At 35.0% G+C, this 22,691-nt stretch overlaps 4 protein-coding genes and 1 long non-coding RNA gene across 8 annotated transcripts; 2 read left to right on the top strand and 3 right to left on the bottom strand.

Moving 5' to 3' along the window:
• Window positions 1-3,430: 3,430 nt before the first annotated feature.
• Window positions 3,431-5,390, top strand: LOC137719626 (transcription factor LAF1-like). The gene is made up of 3 exons (XM_068458667.2): window positions 3,431-3,742; window positions 4,310-4,439; window positions 4,620-5,390. Exons 1-3 carry the CDS (start codon window positions 3,607-3,609, stop codon window positions 5,260-5,262), a joined length of 909 nt encoding a protein of 302 aa, XP_068314768.2. The 5' UTR covers window positions 3,431-3,606; the 3' UTR covers window positions 5,263-5,390.
• On the bottom strand, window positions 5,383-6,921 carry LOC137719599 (25.3 kDa vesicle transport protein SEC22-1-like). The gene is made up of 5 exons (XM_068458634.2): window positions 6,501-6,921; window positions 6,166-6,326; window positions 5,904-6,047; window positions 5,724-5,809; window positions 5,383-5,627 (listed from the first exon to the last, which is right to left on the bottom strand). The coding sequence occupies exons 1-5, from the start codon at window positions 6,698-6,700 to the stop codon at window positions 5,520-5,522; spliced, it is 699 nt and encodes a 232-aa protein (XP_068314735.2). The 5' UTR covers window positions 6,701-6,921; the 3' UTR covers window positions 5,383-5,519.
• A 499-nt stretch (window positions 6,922-7,420) lies between these two features.
• LOC137720916 (remorin) lies at window positions 7,421-9,661 on the bottom strand. Its single transcript, XM_068460037.2, has 5 exons — window positions 9,258-9,661; window positions 8,477-8,530; window positions 8,283-8,370; window positions 7,932-8,013; window positions 7,421-7,808 (listed from the first exon to the last, which is right to left on the bottom strand). The coding sequence occupies exons 1-5, from the start codon at window positions 9,466-9,468 to the stop codon at window positions 7,608-7,610; spliced, it is 636 nt and encodes a 211-aa protein (XP_068316138.2). The 5' UTR covers window positions 9,469-9,661; the 3' UTR covers window positions 7,421-7,607.
• Window positions 9,662-13,968: 4,307 nt separating this feature from the next.
• LOC148698949 (uncharacterized) lies at window positions 13,969-15,137 on the top strand. 4 transcript variants are annotated; one of them, XR_015961257.1, is made up of 3 exons: window positions 13,969-14,181; window positions 14,571-14,585; window positions 14,742-15,137. It is a non-coding gene; the product is annotated as an uncharacterized LOC148698949 (long non-coding RNA). The 4 variants fall into 4 exon arrangements; XR_015961264.1 differs by lacking the exon at window positions 14,571-14,585 and adding an exon at window positions 14,495-14,538; XR_015961260.1 differs by having other exon boundaries at window positions 14,495-14,585.
• Window positions 15,138-15,585: 448 nt separating this feature from the next.
• LOC137720871 (transmembrane ascorbate ferrireductase 1) lies at window positions 15,586-18,142 on the bottom strand. Its single transcript, XM_068459982.2, has 4 exons — window positions 17,898-18,142; window positions 16,639-16,687; window positions 16,328-16,527; window positions 15,586-16,087 (listed from the first exon to the last, which is right to left on the bottom strand). Exons 1-4 carry the CDS (start codon window positions 18,039-18,041, stop codon window positions 15,779-15,781), a joined length of 702 nt encoding a protein of 233 aa, XP_068316083.2. The 5' UTR covers window positions 18,042-18,142; the 3' UTR covers window positions 15,586-15,778.
• Between the last annotated feature and the right edge of the window lie 4,549 nt (window positions 18,143-22,691).

The raw sequence follows: 22,691 nt of genomic DNA, 5'->3' as shown, positions 1-22,691 counted from the left end.
TGAATGACAAGGAGAAAAAGACAATAAGAAACTTATCCCTCAACCCATTTAAAATATATGAATTGAAAAACTACTATTGTGAATACTGTAGATGATGAGCGTTGCCAATTACTTGTTCATATTCATTTGAATGTCGTTTGAACAATCATTTTTCCATTGAAAAAAATATATATATGAAGCAGTTTTAATTGAGCAGATGGCGACTTTGGATGAAGTCGATATAGTTTACAAGTGCATACACACTACCGACCAAATTTCACGTTAATCCCAAGTAGAGCACAAGTGTTGAGATTGAAAGATGGTGAGTTATGCTTGAGCAAAGCAAAAACATAAGAAACTCTAGCAAAGAACGATATATTTATGCGCGAATTATTTGTCTGACTTGAGTATAAGAGTAAAAGACTGATCAAACTGCCTTGCAATGTGAATGTGCATGTTTAAGAAGATTCAACCTGATGATCCACTTGAAATTAGGCACATAAATTAGGTCAATAGCTAGTGATTTTATTTCGTCTGAAAGAGTATATATGCAGAAAATTAGGTGCAAATGGGCACCGACACACATTTCAGTTTTTGACATGTTGATTAGGTCAGTAGCTAGAGATACCGACACAGGAGAGAGACCTTTAAAATAGGAACTGGTTTCTCTCCTAAGCTCAGGATGTATGGGATCCTCATAAGCAGCCCATTCAGGCCGTTCAAACTTGATCTAACGGCTACAATTATTATAACTTTTAAAAAGGCCCCCTATTTAGAGCCGTTAGATCAAATTTCAACGGTCCGGATGGGCTGCTTAGAAGAATCCCTATCCTGAGCTCAGAAGAGGATCCAATTCCTTAAATATAAAACAACTCATACTATTAATAATATTATTCTACTATACCAAAAAAAAAAAAAAAATATATATATATATATATATATATATATATATATTATATGATTCTCCATTTTTTTCAACCCGAAGAATTACAATTAAAAATCTTTGTACGATAAGTAGAATAACGATTGACAAATGGGGGAGCCGCGGTTGGCAAAACAATATTATTTTCTTATTGTGTATCTCCAAGGAAATAGAGCCATGCGCATTTATTTTATTTTATTTTTTTATAACAAAACGATCTTCCTAATTTCCCATCACTGTTTAAATGTAAACTATTTTATTTAAATACACACACAATTATTATGTATTTTTGTCCTTAACAAAGTGAATTGAACTTAATCACAAGTTGAGAACAATGATTGTTGTTCTTCAGCGTCTTTTTCAATTTGATTCCCTTGCTTCTTACGTTATCGAATGTATTATTGTTAGCCTGTCACAAGTTGAATAATTGCTTGTTGTTTTTCTTTTTATTTTCACGTGATCAATTCATTGGTTGATGATCACAATTTGGACAAAAGGATATTATCGAATAATCCAACAGATCTAATCCTGTCTGGCCTTGGATCTTTGTATCCGTTGTCCATTTCTCCCCTTTGCATTTCTTTATGTAGCCAGTTCCACTCGATGAGGTTTCAATCTTTCAAAGGAATCGATTTGTGATTAATTAAAGAGAAATGCTAAGGGGATCGACTCTCTCAAATTAAGACTTTATGAATTTTTCGCCACCTCATGTTACACAATGTTTTATAATGTTTGCACATGAATTGTGTCAAAAATATGAGGTGATGGAGAGTCTATGAAGAGTCACACTTTTGAGAAAGTTTTCTTAGCATAAAGAGAAATGTTAAAGAGACTCACTCCAAGTGAGACACTTTATGAACTCTCTAACATCTCACAGTTTAATGTCAACTATGTATTAACATTATAAAACATTGTGCAAAAAACATGTGGTAGCAAAGAATCTACAAAAAATCTTACTTTTGACATAATCCCCTTAACATTTTTCAAAATAAAATATAACCAAAACGAACCCATTTAACAAACCACCTTTTCAAGGGGAAAAAAAATTGTCGGTGGGTTAGAGAGAACACAGAGGTGGTTAAAATAATACACAATGATAATGATTTAGAGAAATGCATGTCAACTAGTTCCCCCAATAGGATCATTAAGCTTGCCTAATAATATAAACACATAAACAATTTTACCAGTAGAGCTGTTATCAATTTATTAATCAAAGTAATTAACTTCATGACAGAACTTTGTCATTTATATCAATCTAGAAGATTTGTAGATTCTTTATACTTATTTTTTATGAAATCAATGCATTCTATGCTTTAACAAAGCATCTTATTGTTTAGTATTACGGTTTAGTAATATTTTTCTTCATTTGTAAGTATGAGGTCGATTTAAGTCTCATAAATGGTGAATTCGTAATCAATTTATTCCCCACCTCTTAATGTAAATATATAATTTTATAAAAAAATAAAAATATAAAATCTCCTTAATTTCGTAGCTTTTCTTTGTATTCTTCATTCATTGAAGAAAAATGTTTTGAGAAACACTTTTGGGAGTCAACTGTGTCATGATCTCATCACAAGTGACGTTTTGGAAGAGAGTAGTGAACATTGTTTATGGCTTTAATAAGGGTGACTCGAGCATTATATGACATCAAGCATGTTGGTCGTTTTCTTGTGTGTTTTTAACTTCAACACAGAGAGCTCTCATAAATCATACTAGTATATGGGTACACACAAAGTGTGTGAGAAAATTTTTTACTTTTATTTTTGAAGTAAAAGGAGAGAGGAAGAGAGTGATAGAGAATATGAGTGTGGGAAGCTTTTATTTTATTTTATTTTTTTTTATTTTTTTATTTTAATTAGAAATATGTTAGGATGACATATAGGTGAGACTTTGAAAAAAAAAAACAGTAAAATTTGGTTGCGTGAAATTACATTTCTACCTCATGTTTCTTATTCATGTTCTGTTTGAGAATTAAACTGGTAATTTTATAAGATTTTGGTTGACAATGAGTGTTTTATTAAATAGTAGAGATGATATGCAACACAGAGAGCTCTCATAAATCATAAGATGCAAAGGTGGCTACACGAATCCATCGACTTAGTTTTAACGAGTAAAACAACACTAGAAAATCTGTATTCTAACCTATTCTTATAAAAGAATGTACTACCAAGAAAAGCTAAAAATTTTCGTGTTTTACCAACTTCTGTCAAAACCCAAAAACCGACTTTGAATCAATCTCTGCAACTCTATCCAATCAGGTCGTTCTTAGTTATTTAGAAGTTATTTACATAGGGTTAGGTTTGCAAATTGTATTCTTAGGCAGCAACTAACGACTTCTTAAAACCCTTGAAGCTTCATATGACCTCATGGTCGGATATGAACGTACAATACTAAGCATAAAATATAAATTTTTAATTAGTATTGAAATAAAAAAATAAAAAAAAAGGCTCATGGTCGAATATGAACGTACAATAATAAGCATAAAATATATAATTTTCTAATTATTATTGAAATAAAAAAAATGGCTCATGCTTTGTTAATTCATTTTAAATAGCAGACTTCGAACTAATCACTGCTTTAAGTACCAGAGCAAAATTGAGGTCAGCTGTTCATTCATTGCTCTGCAGCCTACCTCCCCAAATTTTTCTGTTTCTCTCACAATTCATAACATATTTACAAGCTGCAAGTTTCTTCTTTGTAGAAAAATGGGCTGCAAGCCATCAGATAAGCCGAAGGCAAAGTATAGAAAGGGATTGTGGTCACCCGAAGAAGACCTAATGCTTCGAAGCTACATCCTCAAAAACGGCCACGGCTGCTGGAGCTCCGTCCCCATAAACACCGGTGAGTTTTGCATTTCCCATTTTGTTTTACAGCCACACCCCTAAATGATCAACTCAGCCTGGTATTAGTCGTTTATGAATGCCTCAGAGCTATATTTCATTGAAGTACTTATATAGCGCCCAAATGAGTACTCTTTTGTTGGCATGTTAGTCTAAAGTTTGAGATTGATTGGGACAAAATGACAAGAGGAAATTTACATGAATACTATGATCAAGAATTTATAGTTGTTTGGTTATTGTTAATTGACAAGTGTGTGTTAGGTCAGTTAGGCAATATGTCCACATTCTCGGAACCGATTTCGAGTCCAGCTCCTAGTAAAGAGGGAAAAAACCTATTATTATTTCTTAATGTAAATTTTACAATGAAAAGTGAAAATGACCTCAGTTAAGAGACGTTTTAAGAATTAGTTTATTCATTTATTTTTGGGGTAAACTCTGAGATATATTATAAAATTCTAAGAGTAGAGTAATTCTATTTAAACTCATTGTGGGACTTTATCCCCACCGATGTGGGACATTTAACATGACTCTATTCATAAACAATAATCTATGATTCTATTGAATGCAGGTTTGCAGAGGAATGGAAAAAGCTGCAGATTAAGGTGGATAAATTATTTAAGGCCAGGGTTAAAGAGAGGGACATTTAGCAAACAAGAGGAGGAGACAATCTTGACCCTTCATCGTATGTTTGGCAACAAGTAAGAGAATCCCATCTTTTATTTTTATTAAAAATGATATTATTTTCATTTGTTCAAGCGGTTCTAGTTTTTATTCAACCTTAATATTATTGAGGGCAAGCAGTAGAGGATTAGGCAAGCAGAGCTACACATCAGGGTCAATGCCATAGGTGATTAATCCATATTTTTCAATGATCTCAGGTGGTCTCAAATCGCACAGCATTTGCCTGGAAGGACAGACAATGAGATAAAAAACTACTGGCATTCATATTTGAAGAAGAAAGTGGCCAAAGCTGAGGAAATGGAAGGTCAAACCAAATCCCAGTACACAAGTACTTCAAGCTCAGAAATCTTAGAGTGTTCACTATCTCCCCAAAAGGCCACAACATGTTTTAATTCGAGTCACGAATCAGTGCAAAAATCACCGCCATTAGTTTCACAGCTCGATGACTTGTCCAAAGATCAGAGCTGTCAAAGAAGCCCTTTACCAAAGATTTTGTTTGCTGAGTGGCTCTCCTTAGACCAGGTTGATGGTGGGAGCTTCGCAAACAACATCAGTGATCCCGGGGTTTTGAAGGAAGAATTTGATCATAGTACTACTTCAAATAATCTGCAAGCAGATCATGCTCTAGGACATGGTTTTGTGTTGAACGATGAGGGAATATTTGGCAGTGGTTTTCATCATGGAATAAGCCATCATCATGGTTTGGGTTTGGAGATGATCAATTCGCAGTTTAAGTTCGAGGAACAGATTTCAGGACCAGGGTTTGTTGATTTTGTATCAGCAGGTGATTTGTACAGTGATTTCAACTTGCAGAATGATGCAATGTATTTTTATAAATAAGGGGTCAAAAATTTAATTTCCAAAGGCAGACAGTGAGAGAATAACCCGTAAATTTATTTGAATTTTACATCTTTTGATTATTTGTTTCAAGACATGAAATTAATTGAACAATGTGCATAATTTGATTATTTTCTTCCTCTAAACTGGTATATCTTGGAAACAAAAACATTAACCTTCGTGAATGAGATCGAAGAAATAAATCGGTGCAACCCAACACGATGAATTGGAGGTTTCTTCACCCGTTCCCGAAACCCCAATTAGTTTAAAATCATGAAATTTTCATCTGCATGGATTACGGTGACCCAGAGAGTAACAGTGGCAACAGCAATGGTCAATGTAATTGGTGTCCATTTCAATGCAATAACCTGTTCAGAAAAAATAGCATTGGATCAAAGATGCAAAGAAATTAATTGGTTTAGTACATTATCTTTCCATTAAGTATGAGTTTCGAGTACATGTACCTCGAGGAGCGATGAACACCAGATGGATGAAATAGCTTCAGGAGGAGGAGGAGGAGGAGGAGGGGTCGATGGCCTTTCCAATAGATCTGTAATTTTAAGATTTTAGAACAAAAGAGGGAAGCGGATGGCGTTCATGCATGCCTTAGCGATGAAGGTAAAAAAAGATGAAAGAGATGTTACCTGAATGTCTCCATCTCTCTATGATTTCTGAAAGATTTTCAGTTGCAATGTCTAAATCTTGTTTCCGGTTAGCATCAAGCTTAGACAGATTAACCTGTGTTCTTGTATCGATGTATTGCTTTCTAATACTCCCAATTACACCATCTGTAGGACTTAAAATTTGGGGTGGTTATGACCAAAATTATTATTTGTTCAATCTTCTAATTAATAATTATTAGAGCGCAATCAGTATCAAATTTTAGCAGCGGGTGATGAAAATTACCGAATTTGACAAAGGAGTACGGTCTTATGATTTTGTCAATAAGGCTACTGTCAAACTTGTCAAATTCCTTCTGCAATTCTTGCAGGTAACAGAAAGCTAGTTTTCTTGGATATGAAGATTCGCACAACGTGATGAAGGCGATTCCCTTCTCCACCAAGAAACTTCATTACAGCAAAGATTGAGTAAAATTCATGTAAACACCACAAGCTGTTTATGACGGTGAGATTTCTCAAAGCATGTACAGTTCATTTACCTTTATTTTTTCAGGATTTCTATTCAAAAAGGGAAAAAGAATGCAAATTGAAAAACAGAGAAGGAAAGAAGAAAAGGGATACTTGAAGCAGTGATGATCGACACGAATGGTCATCCTGGAAGGAGGCAAGGCTCCTCTGGAGATTTCTTTGAATATGAACTCTCCTTGTTGCTTGTAAAACGAAGAGTTTTCGCGCTCTTCGTTCATATAAGACGGTCCTTTGGCAAGACAAAGGCTATCACTTACCCTTCCAACAATTGTAAGCTTGACCATATCTACCATTTAGGGGAAGGAAGTTGAGGAGCTTTATTTATAGAGGGATGAGAGGGTAAGGCAAATGAAAGAAATAACTTGGACATCAAGTTATTCCGTGGGGTAATGGATTTGGAAGCCATGGAACTATTCTTTTCCTTTCCCCTATTGCTCTCAATCTTTGTCAAGCAATGTTTCCTCTCCTTCCTTTTTCCATGGAAAGGAAGAATTTGAAGTTACATTCGTATCACAAACAATAATGGTCATCAAGGTTCCACATTTGAACATTCATGATTCTCAAATATATGAAATACTAATAATCAATTTTTTTTTTTTCAGAATGCCTTTTCATTATTATACTTATCAATCACCCTTAATCATTAGAAAACCGCCACTGCTATATCCCAATCCAATTGAGATGTCACTGTAGTAGTATCTTTAATTAAAATACGTGACAGTGCAAATTCAAAGCTAAAATTCATGTTGCTATATTATACATAGGGTAAGATTGCGTATAATAGACGTTCTCACACCCCCCCCCCCCCCCCCACCAAAAACCACCACAAACAAAACCCCAAACCCACCCACAAAGCTAGAAGCCTTGTTGGCTTAGGGTCGCCCTTTATTATCTCATACATACAATGCGACAGTGGTAGTATCACAAGCCTATCACACACTCTCTCTAATTCTCAAAGCTTTTGCTAAAGGTGCTTGATCATTGAGCAGATACATAGAAACACAAAATTGATCTTTTACAAAATAAATTAAGTTTATTTTTCTCCAAATTTAGGGTATATAAACAAACACAAACACACACAGTAACTAACAATGACCCCATTATGTGAAGAAACAAACAAATCTAAATAAACAAATGTACTCCAAATAAACCAAATATACAAATCATCAAATGTTTATCCATCGGGCCCGAACATTAAGTTCAGCCAGAAAAGCAACCAAGAAGTTTCTTAGGAGCATACCCCGTAGCACGGTACTTCGCAGCAGTTTCCTCCGCCTTGAGAAGATCTTCCCCGCGCTTAGCTTCAATCGCCGCCCTCTTTTCTTCCGCGGCCTTGTGTATTAAAGCTATCTTGTTCTTCATCTGTTCCACATACTCGGCCTTCTTCTTCTCCAATTGTTCCTGCTCATGCACAAAGTGAAAATGTCAGAATTGGAAACAAACAGAGTGTAAAACACCAGAGCTTTTCGTATCAGAATTCAAGCACAAGGTTAAGGTCTTAGGAAGAAATGCATGAATTGTTACCTCGATCTTTTTCAGCTCAGCCTCCACAGTTGCCTTCTTGGTGTTTTCCCATGAACCGATGGCAGATAGTTTCTTGTGAGCTCTGTTAGCGAACACATGCACTTTCAGTTCAGTATATCAAATCATATCAGAAAACAAGATTCTTTATCGAATATTCAACATATATAAAAAACACCATGCAGACGTGGGTTAGGTCAGTAAACAGGGCAGTGTGCCTAACCCCTTGCCCCAACTCCGAATCCCCCTCCCCGTGAATTATAGTAATTTAGAGTAGAATATCGTCTTGCCAAGAAATGACATATCAAACATGATGATTACTCAATTAGGCTCAACACTGAAGAAAGCCCTTACTTATTCTCTGTCTTTGATTTTTCACTTTCTTCCCATGCTCTGATAAGTGACAGCTTTTTTTCTGTTGCAACTCTTGCTAGCACAACATCTGAACAAGAAAATGATAATATGCGGATAAGTTTAACCTAGTTGATTATAATGTGTACAAACAAGCTGGAATCAAAGGACCTCATGATCAACCCCTAAACACTCACCGCGATCGACGGAATCCTCCTTGCTTTTCTCTTCTGCAGCAGGTTCAGAAGGCTCTGTGGGAGAAGAAAAAAAATGAATCATTCAAAACTTGATATGCAAAGAATACAATATAACAAGTAAAAGCAATGGTAAATTGGTCCATCTAATGGAAGTAGGGAGATTTCGTACTTTGAGATTTTTAAGAGACCGTTTGATGAACATTTCGTTTTTAGTTTTTATAAGTTAAATTCTGTAATTTTGTAGCCAAGTTAACACAGCCAGAACAGCAGTTGAAATTATCAAGAGAAATTGGTTAAAAATCAAATTCCAATTGCTGAACTCATTAAATATTAAATATCGACAACATAGTGACAAAAAATTCACGACATAGCAATTAGATGTTGGAATCTAATCAAACTCCTGAATAAGAAATATAATTCTGACCAGGTTGAAGATATTTACAGCAAAAATACAGGGCAAAATTTTGGGAGATGGAAATAAACTCAGAACAATAAGAGAAAGCCAAGCAAGAAGCCAAGAACTAGAAGCAGGACAGAATCAAATTAATAATTATAAATAAAACCACAAAATTACGATCAATTACATGCATATATGTCAGACAAGCAATCCTAAGTCATCGAGAAAATCAGATTAATTCCTTTTCGTGGGAAAAAGAATTGATGGTCTGAGATTTTATTTTTCTCACCAACCAAACAGATAAAGTTATCAACTTTAAGAAAAAACAACAAAAGAATATAATAAAGTGGAAAAGATTCAGAGAGAGAGGAGAGAGAAATATACTCTCAACAGTAGCAAGAGCTTTGGACTCATCAGGCTCAGCCTTGTCTTCAGGAGGTGGTGGTGGAATTTCAGATTTGTCCTTGTGGGACTCAGGATCTTTTGGAGCTTCCACAACCGGCTTCTCTTCCTCCACCGGAGCCGGAGTCGGAGCAGGTGGAGGATCTGAGGGTGACTCGGGCTCTAGCTTCTTGGGTTCCTCTGCCTCTGCCATGTTGATTTTGTTGCTAGAGTTGGTTTGGGAGTGGAAAAAGCCTCAAAGTTTTCAAAGGGAAGTTACTGTAGTGTTAGAGTGAGAAGATTAAACAAGCAACAGAGAGAGAGAGATGTTTGGGATTGTATAGGTGGTATAGTTTATGGTTGGGATTGTATAGGTGGTATAGTTGGATTAAGGTAACTGCTATTTCAAAGCGTATTAGCTCATACAACCTTAGCTGGATGGTAGGTACAAGTGGCGTATTATGAGTTGGCATACTTTGGAGTAAGAAGACGGACTGATTGTCACTTTCGAGAAATTTTTTAATGTGCCGATAGCACGGTTTGGTACATTAAGTATCATAATACAATTGGTTAAAAATTTGTTTGTCAAGTTTTTAACCAATTATATTAGTACACTTGGTGTATCGGATCATGTATCTAGCACACAAAAATCTCTTCCCTCTATCACTCTTCCATGTTCATCCACACATATAGTATACTCGCGTGAATGTTTACTTATAAATAATAGAAAAAAAATAAGAGAATTTGGGTAACTTGAAAATATAAAAAATAATAAATGGAAATCGGATTAACTACTCCCTTAGTTGATCTCATTCTTGATTTTGAGTTATCTAATTACTTATTTTAAAGTAGGCCATCGTAAGCATGGGGAAATCAAGATTTAGAATGGTCCAAAAATGGAAGCAACTAGTAACTTTTTTTTTTGAGATATTTTCCGTTTGAATTCATTCAATATAATGATGAATTTCCATATTTGCACAAAGACCTTGACAACGTATCTAGATTAAGTACTAATAATTGCTTTGCCTTGGTAATTAAAGTTAATGTACTTTATTTTGTGGGATTTTGTTTTTATATATGACGTATTTCACTACATATGGATGACAGATTAATTCCACTTCTCGGACAGTTATAATACCGTAACGATTAACGTATTTTTGATCCATGAATCAAACGGTAGGCTAAAACAAAATTATGCATATATAAAAATTCGAATTCGAGTTGAGGCTCCAACTCTTTACTCGTTTTCTACAAAACCAACCGATTGAAAGGTTTTCCTTTGAAATTGATTTTGATTTTAATTGATTATTATTAGGGACTTTAATTGATTGTTCCAAAGGAGTACTTTGGTTCCATATATATAAGAGACAAATTTAACAACATCATAATTAATAGGGGAATTCTTTTTTGTACGAGCAAAAGAATAACAAGAGATCATCGATGATTCTATGGTGATTTGATATCATTGGCGAAGGAATCTTGGTGGGCCACGATGTAAAAGTGATTTGCTACCATTCCCTATCAATTTACTTTCCATCCACCTCCGTTTAAACGCCATATACTGTAACCTTCTTAAATTTCCTTTCATGTTCATCAAAGACAACATTTTTATTTTTAAAAAGACAATAGCTTAGTGATTAGTTGTTAGACTAGAAAGATGATGGAGTCTGAACTCACACCGAAATGCGATAACATTTTTTTTTTTCATCACTGTAATAAATGACTACTTGCGTCAAAGACTACTTTTTGTTCCTTTCATTTCCTTTATTAACTATTTTTTATCTAGAAATATCATTTTTCTATATAACGTCAAGAAGAATATACATATAGAAAGCTTTTAATATATTTTTTTCTTAATTTAGTTGTGAGTGTTAGAGAAAGTACTTTCGTCCAATAACTTTCTCAGCCTCTCGTGTAGAGATTTCAATTTTGATCAAATACGATCTTCACATTGTGGTTAGTAGTTTACTTAGAACTTGTAAGGTATGGCAAAAGGCCGAAGGACCACAGAGGTTGGCCCAGGCCACATCCTTACAGTTGTATCGACAAGTATTGAAAATGATAAACATGGATTTGATCCCAACAAATCAAAAAGAACTTCTATGCAACAAGATGATATGGTTACATATAGTGTTTTAAATTGAGCTTTTTTATTTAGGCTAGAAATAAAGTTAAATTACAAGTTTATACGTTTTATACATACACGTTTAAGAAGAAAAAATTAAACTCGAAATCTCGTGTTCAAAAGTGAAAGTATTAAACCAATTTAACTCCAAACCACTTCTTGTTCTTTTCCTTTTTTTTTTTTTTATCAGTACGCTCTGTTCCCTTTAGTTTAGGCTTTTTACCACGAAAATTTTCAGTTCCAAGAACACGTACAACTCGGCAAGCAAGAAAGCGAAGTTCTGTTTGCAGTTGGAAAACGTTAAAGAACCAACTGCCACAGTGCCACGTTGTGGACCCCCTTCCGGCCATTGTGTTGATGTGTCGACATCAGAAACATACACTTGTCCCACTTGAAACAAAAGTCCATCCCATCTATGTAGTCTGTACGTATGACCATATACATGTCGTAGTCGTGTGCTGTCTGACTGAATACATGTGTAGCTTAATCTCATGGGTTGTATTAGTTTATGGAAAACCGATTAGATTGATTAAAAACAGACAAATGTCATTTAAAATACTAAAATAGTGCAATTATTTGTATAATCACATACTCAACTTCTCAGGTGAATCCCCGTGTGCATTATCTCCAAGCACATCTCAATTTATTTGTAATTTTTGACTTGCTAATCAACCAGTAAAAATAAACATACACGTAGAGGAAGAGAAAACATGAAATCTTTATTTGTCCACGCACATGCCAAAACACTTGGTTGGCATATATAATATTGGTGCCACGAAATTTGTCAGCCTTTTTTTCGACATTGAAGTGTCCTTTACTGCATTTTGGTTCAATTCTAACCTTACTGTCTTCTATGATTTTCGCCGAGCGAGCTTCTTTGTTCTTTAGCTTTTCCACTTCCCTTTGTTTCTCAACTTTTGTCTGCTCATCAATCATCATGCATGCACAAGCTCATAATTAAACATGATTAGTGATTAACTAAGAAAAGAAAATCTAAGGACGCGTTTGAAAGTGCTTTGCTAACTATTTTTACGAAGAAACACATCTCATATGCTTATCTTCGTATGTAATTACGGTCCTCCTAGAATTACACATTCAAACGGGACCTAACTAAATAAATACAAAAATTACCTCAATCTTCTTCTCTTGGGCCTCGAGGTCTATTTGATCTGCGTTCTTTCTCTCCTCATTGATGGCCAGCCTTTTGTTAGCTCTATTCATCACCGGTAGTGTTACGAAGTAGTTCAGCAACCTGATAAATATTATATGAAATAGTTATGTATAATCATATGCAAGTATAGTTTGACCTAATCCAGATTAATTAGATAAGAAATGAATAAGCAGAGAGAGCTAGTCCGTACTTGTTATCGACTTTTGTTTTCTGTTTCTCCTCCCATGTTTTTATGAAGGATAGAGTATCTTCCTTCTTCTTTTGTAAAAGTTCTGCAGAAGAAGAAAAATTCAAACAGAAGAAGTAAATTTACTTAATTAATTAGCCTCAATCATCATCTTTCTCACAATATATTGGATAATATCAATCTATATATATATATATATGTAAACAGATTAGTATATATGTCCAACATATATTATAAATCTTTCGGTGTTTTATATATAGATTTAACATTTTGTGTATCATATCTAATGCGTTTTTTCAAGTGAAAAGGACATCAAAGGCCGTCAATAAGTACATATCTTAGTGTGGCACTTTTCCTACGTCATACGAAAGTTTGCAAATTTTTGTGATTAATTTTAGCCCACTATTATGCGTTTGCACTACAAGTTAGTGCCATTTTCTTGTTCATTTTTCTTCTTCCAATTAAAGTTTGGGGTGTCCTTTCAAACCAAAAAAATGATATAATTGATGAACACACAAAATTGATATATTTGTTGACAACACGTTAATACAGATGAGTCTTGTCATTGTATATGTGGGCCACACATATATTAGAAAGCATACGCCAATTTTGTGCACTCAAATAACATCGCTTGTCCAATATTCATGATTGAATTTGTTTCCGAGATAAAAAAAAAAACCATGCATCTTGAAAACTATATATAAGAAATTTAAGATAGCAAAAGAAAATTATTAAAAGGATATTGGAAATGAATACATATATACCTTGAGCCATTCCGATTCCCTTGATGAGTCGAAGTGGTTAATATTTTATACTTTACCCTATACACTTGATCGATGGAATTAGTTGCCTTCTTGTTGCTTGATTGAGAAAATTGTGAGCAATCTTCGCACCAAATATATATATTGTTGTTGGTCTTCCATAATCCACCCAACAAATTAAAACTCTTTATTGGTTTCATTTACAGCACAATGTGGTGTATAATGCTTAGGGGTGAAATTTTTTCCTGAAAATCCCTAATCCGTTTTGAAAGTATTGATTTGGAATTCGACCACAGCTTTGAAAGCGTTCGGTAATCCCGAACTGAAACACACACACATATATATATATATATATATATATATATATATTATTTATTTTTAATTTATAATTAAAAATTACTTGGACCGTTGGATTGGTTTTAAAATGTAATCCAAGCGTCCATTGAGTTAAGTCATTTGTTATCCTCACAAGCTCTCTCTGTCGCTTACTCTCACTCAATCTCCCAAACACTGCTCGTGCTCCCGCCGCTCGCTTCTCTATCGATTCGAGTCATGCCGCTCCTCCATCGAGTCACGCCGCTGCTCCCATCCTCCGTCCACTTCAACGGCGCTCATCCAGCCGGCCACACACACAGAGACGCAGGAAGAGGTCAATCCGAGACCAATCGAGTCCCAAAATCCAGGTAAGGGTTTCTGATGTTCACAGGGTTTTTGTTCTTTAGCGTTTAGGGTCAAATTTCATGTTAATTAACTTGATTTCTGAGTATTTTGTCGAATGTGTGAGGATTTGAGGACTGTGGGTTTCGAATTAGGATGGGTGCACGAATTTGTGGGTTCATTCAGATTAAGATTAGGGTGGGTGGGGTGCACGAATTTGTATCTGCATTTATTTTCATATAAGGTGCAGCATACATATAAGGTGCTCCAATGTGAAATTATGATCTGCATAAGTCATAACGTGTCTATGATGTGCTTAGATTAGTTGCTTGTTTGCAGGAAGCTCACCATTCTTCTACCTTCAGTTTGCAATGCCTATAAAGGTCTAGTTCATGTAATTTTATTGTTTTACCAGGAGCTGGTTTCTGTGGTAAGAAGGAATCTGGACAGCTTCGTTTTGGAGGACGAGAAAAACCATTTCGAGCTCCCCTGTATCCCTAACCTTTTTAATTATGTAATATATTCCGTAAACTTGCAGTGAATTAGATGTACCGACTCTTTACCTTTTATTTATCTTGGTAACCAGGCGCCCAATCCCGTATGACCAGCTGGAGAGACTTGGGATCCCACCTCCACCAGAAGGAAGATACATGTCACCCTATCAGGTATTGTTCTTCTTTTGGTCCCATTAGCCATGTATTTTCCTTCCTGATTTCTGCAGCCTATAGCTAGTAGCAGTTGCTCAAAGCAGTTTAGATCGTTTAGGGTGGGTGGGTGTGGGGGGTTTCGGATTAGGGTGGGAAAATAGTCACAGACATAGCAATGTGAAGTGGCATTTAGCTATGGAATTTACAACTAATATATTGTGATTCAAGTGGCCAATATGTTTTGCTTTTGATTTGTAACTTAATCTAAATTCATTCGGAAGTTTGGATTGTAAAACTTAACTTATTTCATTTTGGTTGCATGCACTTTTAATTAACTAGTTTGGTAGACAATTGTGAACTTAAGCTTAACTTGTTAGTTGTTGCTTGCTTGGTATGAAAATTGAAATTACGAAATGAGATTGTAAACTTTGATTGATTTGAATTTATGTGATTGTGAAACAGGTGGGCCGTAAGCCTGCAATTGTTAACTTTTTTTTTTTTTTTTTTTTTTTCCTTTCCTGAAAAATGGGTGGGTTTATTGTTTAAAGAGCTTAAAATTGTAAAAAGTTTAAAAAGCCCAACATTTTGGGCTTCAAGGCCCAATCCCAAAGTGACCCGAAAATCTGAAAACAGTTTTGGGAATCCTGAATTTCGGGAAGTGAACAGTTTTCGTTCGGTTTTGGGATATCCCATCCCAAAATGTTTCGGTTTGGGATTCGGGCTGAGGGTTTCGGTTCGGGATCCCGATCCGAACCAGCCTTAATAATGCTTATGATCGAGAAATAAAATACAACACTTGAAATCTTATAATTATTTCCATATAAATTACACCCTCTCCCAATTAATTAATAGAAATAAATAGAGGGGCATGCCAATAGTTATGGATAAAAGTGGTCACATGCATGTCTTATTATGTATACATAAAATTATAGAAACCCCATGCTGCCATGCATACTTCACAGCTTCAGTCCTTGTATCATCGAATAGAAGAATAGCTGTAGTAATCTTCTACGGGAGGTGGAGCTTCAGAAATTACCGAGAGTATAACAAAGACTCCGAACAATACTGTGATGACGGTGGTGAAGTTGACGAGAAAGGCCTCGGTCCCAAATTTATCGAGTCCCGATCTCTCGAGGAATGTGAGCTTCTCTAAGAACCCTAATGAAGCATCGCCGACAGCCAGTACGTACACGATGATTCCAAACACCACATGCCATGGAATAGACTCCCTCCTCAGTGTAGGACTCCCTCCAGGGAAGAAGAAGGTCACGAACCCATATATCCACTACCCATTCAGATCGATATGTCCAAATTTAGAGGTAAATAGAAAAATTAAAAGTATAAATAATAACCCCTAAATAGCCAGTTTCACAAGAATTGTTTGCGCATGTATGTGAGTGAATATCAGTTGTTGATTCATGTTTACGGTTCAATAAGATTGACATGCATACGTTAACGACAAAACCACTCGCACCAGCGTGGAAAATTGTCGAAAGCAAGCATCGTAGTTGGTGTTAGAGAATACCTGAATTCCATAGAGAACAATCACCCCAATTCCAATCCAGGCGTGTGAACTGTACATATTGGCAATTCCACTCTCATTGTGGTTCTTGAACGCAAGATAAATACCAATGATCCCAAGAGCCAATGCGAGAGCATGAAGAACCAAGTGTATCACTTTCTTCATCTTTTTATTGAAAGGCAGTGATTTGTAACTAACAAGGGCTGCAATGTTTGGTTTTACGAATCAAGGTTCGACGGTCAGACCAAGTGAAAAACTCAATATACTGCAAGTGCGAAAATATTTTGCAAAAATCACAAACTAGTTTTAATTACCTTCTCCTCCCAAGATAATTAAGCCAAGTAACATGAGAACAGGATGGAGCTGTACCAGAAAGAAAAAAAAAATATTACGAATTTAGAATGACAACATAACAGCAGGTGTATGATAACACAAATGAAATACACCAATGATGTTTGAACATTATAATTCCCATGATCCAATTTTAAGTGCACATCACCAAATGAACAGGTAAATTGTTAAAGAAAAATCCATAGTACAAGGTGTTATAACCTAAAAGTTTGCATCAGAAAGTACCTAACAGGCCATTCTTTATGTCACTTGGTACTATGATCTAATACGATGGGCATGTTTGGTTTGGTGTGGTTTAGAAGTGAAATTTGAAGAAGTTGAGATTCTACCATAAAACCAATTGGCAATATAGGGAGTAGCCCAACTTATTTATAAGCTCATCCAAGATCTCTCTTCCCATCAATGTGAGACTCATTCTCAACAAAATTGAAACTAAATTTTTTTACGGTTTAATTCAGTGCGGTTTTGAGGCTTAAACTGAAATGGTTGGCTCCATATCACACCAAACTTGGATAAGTATGTGAATGTCCACATGCACTCCCCTCCACCCGTGCCTACTACTTCTTCCACTCCCTTTATTAATTTCTATACCATTAATTCCAAGTACCAACCATTTTTATGGAAGCTAGATGCTATACGTGTTCCCATGATTTGATTTTACCCTAATACCCCATGGTAAAATAGTTTTTCTTATGATTTTTTTTTAATTCCAATTATCATAAACGTTAAAACAAAAAACTGTTATTGGTACGTCAAAAAGATAATCATATTAGAAAAATCACACTGTCTTGAATGTAGGCATACCATATTTTTGGTAAGAATGGTAAGTGAACTTGTGAAAGGTACTTAACTGTTTCTACAGACAATCAGAAAATTAGAAGGGGTTTAAGCGGTCCATGCATGATGCATCATTAGTTTCACCCACAATTAAGCAAAAGGCAACCCTAGCTTACTAGTTAACAAAATAGCCAGCCTGCGTTAAGACCGGCATGTTAGAAAGAGCTGCACTTTGATCATGTCCTACAATGCCACTAAACTCAATTAGTATAATGACTAAACTGTCATTGGCGCTAAAAAAACAAGTATATTAATCGAGAAGATGCATAACTATACAGTCAAATTAAGGCACATATATAGAAAATACAAAATAAGTTGTTTCTACACCTAAGAAAACCCAGAAATGTAGAGAGAGAGAGAGAGAGAGAGAGAGAGAGAGAGGTACGTTGAAGATGAGGTTCTTGTTGGTAGCTTCCCATGCCAAACCTCCTCTGAAATGAATGGTCCAAACCAACACCAAGACTAAGGCCGCAATTCCGAGCGTGTGTACCACAGACGTGAATGCAACCGCCGGTACCTTTAACGCCATCTGATCTCTCTCCTCCTCCTCCTATTCTTATTTCTTTCTTCCTCCCACTCCCTACGAATTCAGTCAAATATATATTATGAAGAAATTAGGCTCTCACCTTCATTTTTATATTTTATTGATTGATAACTTATTCATTTTCCTTTGGCTTTTATCCACGTCATTATTTTAATAATACAATATTTACATGTCAACATATTTAAATTTTATAATTAAAAGGGAACTTTAACGAAAAGTTCCCGATACTGTTCACTTTAACGAAAAATCACATTTTTACACCAAAAAGTCAATCATGATACTATTCACTTTATCCTTTATTTTATCCTTATCGTTAAAACTTAAAGTTTTCAAGCCCTTTTCATTAGTTTTCCTTAATTCAAACCTACTTAACCATTTTCAAATAGATTCATTTAGTGTAGGAACATTACATTTGATGTATTGGATAATGACATCCATACGCTCATTTTTACCAATCACACACCCCTCTTAATTTTTTATCTTTATTGAATGATATAAAGAAGATCAATGGCCACAATTAACAATGGTGTGTGGGAGGTAAAAATAAATGTGTGAATAACACTATTTTTAATATATTTATATTTATGACTAAACTTTGTATCATATATTTTTATTTTTAACTTGCAACCATTTTTGTAACATCTCACATCGACCAACGGAGAGGAGTGATGTGCCTTATATGTACATGCCCACCTCTATATAGCACGAGGCCTTTTGGGAACTCATTGGCTTCGGATTCCATCGGAACTTCAAAGTTAAGCAATATTGGGTGAGAGCAATCCCATGATGGGTGATCCACTGGGAAGTTACTTGTGAGTTCCCAGAAACTAAATCGTGAGGGCGTGGCCGGGGCCCAAAGCGAACAATATCGTGATACGGCGGAGTCGAGACTAGGATGTGACAGAATGGTATCAGAGCCACTATGCCGTGTGATGTGAGTGTGCCGACGAGGACGTCGGACCCCTATGGGGGGTGGATTGTAACATCTCACATCGACCAACGGAGAGGGGGTGATGTGCCTTATATGTACATGCCCACCTTCATATAACACGAGGTATTTTGGGACTCATTGGCTTCGGATTCCATCAAAACTCTGAAGTTAAGCGAGATTGGGCGAGAGCAATCCCAGGATGGGTGACCCACTGGAAAGTTGCTCGTGAGTTCCCAGAAACAAAATTGTGAGGGCGTGGCCGAGGCCCAAAGCGGACAAAATGCGGACAAAATCGTGCTACGGCGAGAGCAATCCCAGGATGAGTGATCCACTAGGAAGTTACTCATGAGTTCCCAGAAACAAAACCGTGAGAGCGTGGCCAGGGCTCAAAGCAGACAATATCGTGCTACGGTGAAGTCGAGACTAGGATGTGACATTTTTGTAATATGTACCAATGTTTCTTTTTATTTTTAATTTGTACCCATATAATTAACTTTTTTGTGTCCATATTTTAAAACTTTTATTTGTACCCATAATTTTTTTTAATTTTATTTGTAACTATAATTTATTTATAATGCACATATTTTTCATAAAATATGATCCACTTTGTTATATATGTGGAAAATGTACCCATTTCTTTATGTAAAAAATCTATTCACTTTTTCATTTATAATGTATTTTATAATAAAATGTACTCTTTTTAATTTAAAACGAACCCATATTTAAAAATAAATATTTTTTATTTAAAAATAAATAAAAATTTTGATTAGATTTCACCCAATTCAAATTTGAGGGAAAAAAAAAAATTAAAATTCCAATTTAATATTAATCATTGCATGCATGGCTCTTTAGGAAGGATTTAATAATTTGTTATATATTCCTAATTAATATTGAAATTTAATATTTTCCCTTCGACCAAAATATTCAAATTAATAAGTTTCAATATAAAATTTAGTCATTAAGGACCGGAATTAAAAATTCTCTATTATTATTATTATTATTATTATATTTTTTATGGGAGGATTTTATCTGGTTTCTTGTTATCTGTCTCCTCAAACTTTTCCACCAGATTATGGCAACCCAATTGGACCGTTGGATTGGGATCACAAACATATCCTGTGATGGATGCGACGTGGACCTCCTCCATAGGAGACTTTGTTGACTAGGTGTACCAAACTTCGTGTCGTTCTTTCGTTTATATGTACTACTTTGGTTAAACCTTTCTCTTGTTCTCGTTTGCGGGCTTCTATTTTTAGCTCAGATCGACTGACTACTCAAGGAATTAGTGCCATGACTATTGGCTTTTAAGCCTTTTAGCTCTATCTTCTGCAACCTATTTTTCAAGAGATGCTCTCATGAATCATAGAAATCTCCGTTGTCTAAAATCTTCTGAATGTAACGATTTAACATGAATTTGATATTGATTAATAGATTATTACAGTAGGACACAATTAGTCATTTTGTAGTGGTTTTCTTTTTATCAATGAGATTGAGATGAGAGAACCGAATTCCTTTAACAGTAAAATTAAAAGCTACATGTGCGTGGTAGAAAAAGTCCATGAACTTTATCTCATGTTTAGTTTTTGTCCCTGAACTTCAATATTAGATTCTCCTGTCCTTTAAATCTAACTCTGTGTTGCATAAATAATCATTCTGTCAAATTTTGTTTACTTTTCTTCCAAATTTAGAGTATAATGGTCTTTTCATACATAAAAATAAAAAAAAATTACAAAAAAAATCTAATTTATTTAAAAAAGAGAAGAGCTTGGCTCCTTATGTTTAAGGATGAGTTTTTCCTCAAAATACTCCGTGACTTATTTACAGAATTTCGTATTTATGATCAGAATCATTCATATTATAAATCACTATACAAAGATCATCTTTGCAAATAATAAAACTAAAATCGTTTAGTCAATCCTTAAGGAGTTCCAAAATCATAAGCACGGAGTTCTGTGAGTAAGTCACGAGGTATTTTGAGGAGGAGTTTCTCCTTAATCCTTGAGGAGCAAGTCTTTCTCTTTAAAAAATTTATTTTCTTATGTTCTAGATGAAAATCCTATTTTATCTCTCAACTTAATGAAAAAGTTGGCATAGTTATTAAAAAGGACTACTAGTGCAACAAAAGATATAAATACGAGGACGAAAGAAACTACTAGTAGAGTTCAAGAACGAAAACTAAACTCATGGCATAGATCAGAGACCTTTACTACAATTTAACCTAAAAGCTAGTTGGTTCACATTGACGTGTTAGGACTCTAAACATTTGTTTGGTTGATATCCCCTTGTTTTTCCATATGTTGGTCAATCAACTCATCAAGGAAATCAATTTCGTTTAAAGATACATGTGATATTAAGGATTGTCGTTTTCTAACAATTCCATTCTTGAATAAAATTTACCTTTGATAAAAGTTGTACCATTAAAAACCGAATCATTGTCAAAAGAAGAAAAAAAAAACGTTTGGCAAAAGATACATAATGGTTTAGGTGTAGCGAAGCTCGTGTCTTTCATCCCCTTTGCTTCAAAGTGGCATGAAAATTTTAAGTGGTTTCGTATTCCCATTCGGTCATCGCGCGAAAGAAAAGATGTTTGCTAGCATTATCTTACTTAGGTATTTCTCAAATCGAAAAAAGTTATTTGAAGTCAGGTGAAATCAAAATACATGAGGTGATGTAGGACAAGATATGAGTTAGTTTTGACGAAGAAATATAAAGAAAATAAAATGTTTCAAATTTTGGAAAAGAATAATTAAAGTTGGAAAACATTGAATTTAATTGATATGGCAACAAAAAAAGGCAATAAGAAATATCATTTTGCCAGAATTTGTCGTATAATATGTTGAGTAATAAAAATCGGACTTTTCGTTTGTCATTCAATTAATTTCGATTTGCTTTCCCTTAATTTTCGAAGGCTTTTGAGTTGCCCCAAGGTGTTGGAAATAGATTATTTAAACCATTGGTTGATTTTCATTGTAATGATCAATTCAATCTTTAATCAAACAACCCTTTGAGATTTCTCTCAAAACCGGTGGATTTTAGACTTTTGGTTCTTCAAGGATTTAAATTTGTAATCCTTTAGTTTCGATCTGCATCAATTGGTATTAGAGGAAAGACCAATTTCATTCTTTTAACTAATTGCGTAAGAATTTGCAAAGTGACAAAACTTGGCGGGCAAATTTTCCATCTCCAACGAAAACCACTTTGATCCCTTATGAGAAAAATTCTCAATTCTCCCTTTGGGGCTTTGACTCTCGTGATAAAGTTCTTGTTTTGGCAATTCAAATGTAGGAGACGGTTTTTTTACTAATAAATCGATATTCAAAGTCATTTCATTGCCATGTTCTAATGGCAATCGATCGTGGAAGATACAAACTTCTCTTCTTCAGGGTTGCTTGTGGGAGGAAGGCTAGTTGTTGCAAACCAAAGATCTTCTACAGTGGTTGCACACAATCTTTTGTTGATGAAGAATGCGCTGAAGGATTTGCCTCAAGCCAAACTCCTCAATTTGGTGTTAGGAAGATTCCTCATTTTGAGGGTGGTGAATGCGTAGGAGATTTTCTTGATTGAGTTTCAGTTGTGGAGCAATTGTTCGAAGAAATAACTATGCTAGAGGAGAAGATGGTCAAGATAACAGCTTTTCGTCTAGAGGAAAATATTGTTTTTTGGTGGGATAATTAGAGCACCCTTGTATTGTGGTCTCGGTAGAC

Source organism: Pyrus communis, chromosome 1 (genome assembly GCF_041283825.1).
Source record: "Pyrus communis isolate YQ-2024b chromosome 1, ASM4128382v1, whole genome shotgun sequence".
Classification (NCBI taxonomy): Eukaryota; Viridiplantae; Streptophyta; class Magnoliopsida; order Rosales; family Rosaceae; genus Pyrus; species Pyrus communis.
This window is presented reverse-complemented; position numbering and strand designations above follow the sequence as displayed.